A 3,185-nucleotide genomic window follows, 5' to 3' on the forward strand; every position below is an offset into this window, starting at 1 on the left:
CTCCCCCCACCGCACCCGCTCCTCCCCCGCCCCTGTCAGAGCAAGGAACCCAGGGGCTGCTCCAAGCCATGTCCCCCCCCCTTCCCCAAAAACCATAACCCCCCCACCAGAACTGGGACCTCGGCTTCACATCTGTCTGTGCTGCTTCCTGCCCAGCAAAGCTTGGGGGAACATGACACGGAGCCCCAAGTGCTGCCTGGAGCAGTGGGGCTCAGCTGAGGTGTCTGGCCATGGCAAACAGCCCTGGCACACTCCGATGCCACCAGGATGTGACACTTACAGGCTCCTGCTCCGCTTCTTGAGGGAGGTCTCGTCCCCTTCGTCACAGCTGCATTCGGCGTCGGCTCCGCTCAGCTGGGGGGCAGAGAAACACTGTCATTGTACCATCATGACTCCAAGTGTCACCAACCAGCGCGCACCCCCCGCAGCCCCTGCGCCCACACAGCCCAGAGCCATGAGCTCCACAGGGCTCCCTCCCCACAGTCCCTGTGGCAGTGAAGCAGGACAAGCTCTGGCCTCCTGCCACCCGTCCCGTGCCACCTCCAGCCCATGGTATCCCTGGAGCAGCTAAGGACACCATGGCTGGTGGCTCAGCTACCCCTCCAGGTTCAAGACACTGACAGTGGGACCTCCCATGGAGAGGACACTCACATCCCCATCCCTGATGCTTCTATTCCTGCAGTCTCAGGTGGGCACAAGGACCCATTCCACACCTGCAGAGAACCTTGCACCCCCAGAACCCGGCTGGGCACCCAAAATCAATCAGAGGTCTCATAGGAGTCCCCAAGCAGGAAAAATCAGAGCAGTTCAGCCATAATGGAATCATATCACAGCAGCTTTCAAGTCTGAGGAGCACCCAGAGGGTGACCATCACCCTGGAGCAACATGGACAAATGAAGTGGACCTTGAAGGCACTGAGACCTGGGGCCAGCCCAGAGCCATGCAGCCTAGGGCCAGGCATGGGGACCCCTGGGACCCCCATATCTCAGAGAGCTGTAGTAATTCATCCATTCCTGAATGGGACTGGAAGCTGCTCACAGCTGGCCCAGCATCCAGGGGCCCAGGGAAGCTGTGGCTGCCCCATCCCTGGCAGTGTTGAAGGGCAGGTTGGATGGGGCTTGGAGCAGCCTGGGCTGGTGGGAGGTGTCCCTGCCCATGCAGGGGGGTTGGGACTGGGTGATCTTTAAGGTCCTTCCAACCCAAACCAGTCTGGGATTCCACGATCCAGCTGGACCCCCCGCCAGGCCCAGCTGGGGCTGCCATGTGGCTGTGCCGTGGGAACCCGCCCGGCAGCCCCGCGGCCCCAGGCTCTGGGCTTTGGACACTTCCTTCCATTCTGCGCCCGGGTTTCCGGAGTTTATGGCCCCCAAACAATGCAGGCCCTGCAGAGCAGCCTCCCCGCCGGGTGGGCTGGCCAGGGCGACGCGCAGCCCGACCTGTTTCCTGCCATTGTCCAGGGAGGCTCCACGAGCTCGGGGACAAAAGGCAGTCCCAGTGCTCCTGGCCACCAAGTGGTCTTAAAACAACCACCTTGCAGTTCCCAGCAGGGAAAGGAGGGAGCAGGGAGGGACACTGAGCACCACAGGGTTAAAAGGGACCAATAAAATGAGCCCCTCTGGGAGGCTCCTGGAGGAGAGAAAAAAACACAAGTACCTTGACACTGACTCAGGTTGCCCAGAGAAGCTGTGGCTGCCCCAGCCCTGGAAGGGTCCAAGGCCCAGCTGGATGGAGCTTGGAGCAACCTGGTCTAGTGGGAGGACCCAAACCAGTCTGGTTCTGTGTGTCTGTGATGGACACTGTGGCCCTGCTGCAGAGGCCACTGGGTGCAGGTATCTCCAGTTCTTGGCAGTTTGGTGGGATCCACAGGGGAATTGTACGTCAGTGTCCTGCTCCAGAAACCCTGGAGGGTTTCATCAGACTAGGTGAAAAGCACAGCCCAACTAAAGTCCTTCCAGAAGGTGGGCAGGGGATGGCAACGGCCCAAAAAACCTGCACGTGCTGTAGGCCAGCCCCATGCCCAGCTCCCCTGAGGGTCCCCAGCAGCTTTGGACCAACCTCCATGGGCAGCTGGAGAGGCAGAGCCATGGGAGCAGGGATGGGGTGCTATGGAAGCAGTATGAGGTGCTATGAAAGCAGTATGAGGTGCTATGAAAGCAGCACAGGGTGCCATGGGAGCAGGGATGGGGTGCCATGGAAGCAGTATAGGGTGCCATGGAAGCAGTATGGGGTGCCATGGAAGCAGCACAGGGTGCCATGGGAGCAGGGATGGGGTGCCCCAGGGGGTTAAGGCCAGACAGAACTGCTGTAGGGCTGGCAGCAGGAGCACCAGGAGGTCCCGCAGCCACCCTGCCCTCACCACCAGCACGGGCTGCACTGGGTCCTGCTCCAGTAAAATCTGCCTCATCTCCACCAGAGCAGTTTAATCCAGGAGCTTGTTTTGCCCCCACTGAAAAACATCCTCCCAGATCAGCCCAGAGAGCACAGGTGGGGGGTCCTGGGGGCAGAAGCAGGGCCTAGTTTCTCCCCAGCAGCAGAAAGATTCTCTCCCTGTCTCTGGAACTGGGAAACATCCTCCCAGGAGCCTCCTCACTGACAGCCCTAACGAGACACTGTCACCAGACACTGACACTGCCACCATCTCCCCTGCACCCCCACTGGGCAGTCTGGGTGTCCCTGCCAAAAGATGCCCCTTCTTGATAGGATCTGGGAAGGCTCTGAACCTCCCCAGCCCACAGCTGCTGGCATCAGCCCCCAAGAGATTCTGGGCTACCCTTTTGCACAGCCACCCCATCTGACCGGCCTGTCAGATTTTTAAGAACTCCCACCAGCTGGCAGGGGCCCTGAGCACAAAAAGTGCTCCAGAAGACACCACCAGAGGTAGCTTTTGAAGCAGCAAGAGCCTGGCAGGGAGTGGGTTAAGCCCATCACGGGTTTCACAGCAGCTGCCCAGCCTGGTGACACGCAGGGCTCTGTACCAGCCACTGGGGAGCAGCACGAAGGCTGGTCCTGTGCTCTGCGAGGTGGTGCCTGGCAGTGTGACATGGTCCTGAGCCACCTGACATGGTCCTGAGCCACGTCCCATGGTCCTGAGCCACGTCCCGTGGTCCTGAGCCAAGCAGAGCAGCACCCACAGCCACGGCTGGAGCGTGGCAGGAGCCCGGCTGGGCGGAGAAGTGCGCGGGGGA

General features: G+C 60.8%; 1 protein-coding gene across 1 annotated transcript in view; it reads right to left on the reverse strand.

Moving 5' to 3' along the window:
- Positions 1-3,185, reverse strand: part of RGS3 (regulator of G-protein signaling 3) — a 69,752-nt gene that overhangs the window by 8,322 nt on the left and 58,245 nt on the right. The window contains exon 12 of the mRNA XM_009994329.1: positions 281-354. Coding sequence (XP_009992631.1) covers positions 281-354 — 74 coding nt within the window. The remainder of the gene's footprint in view (positions 1-280; positions 355-3,185) is intronic.

Source organism: Chaetura pelagica, unplaced genomic scaffold (genome assembly GCF_000747805.2).
Source record: "Chaetura pelagica isolate M959 unplaced genomic scaffold, ChaPel_1.0 scaffold132, whole genome shotgun sequence".
In the NCBI taxonomy this organism is placed as follows: domain Eukaryota; kingdom Metazoa; phylum Chordata; class Aves; order Apodiformes; family Apodidae; genus Chaetura; species Chaetura pelagica.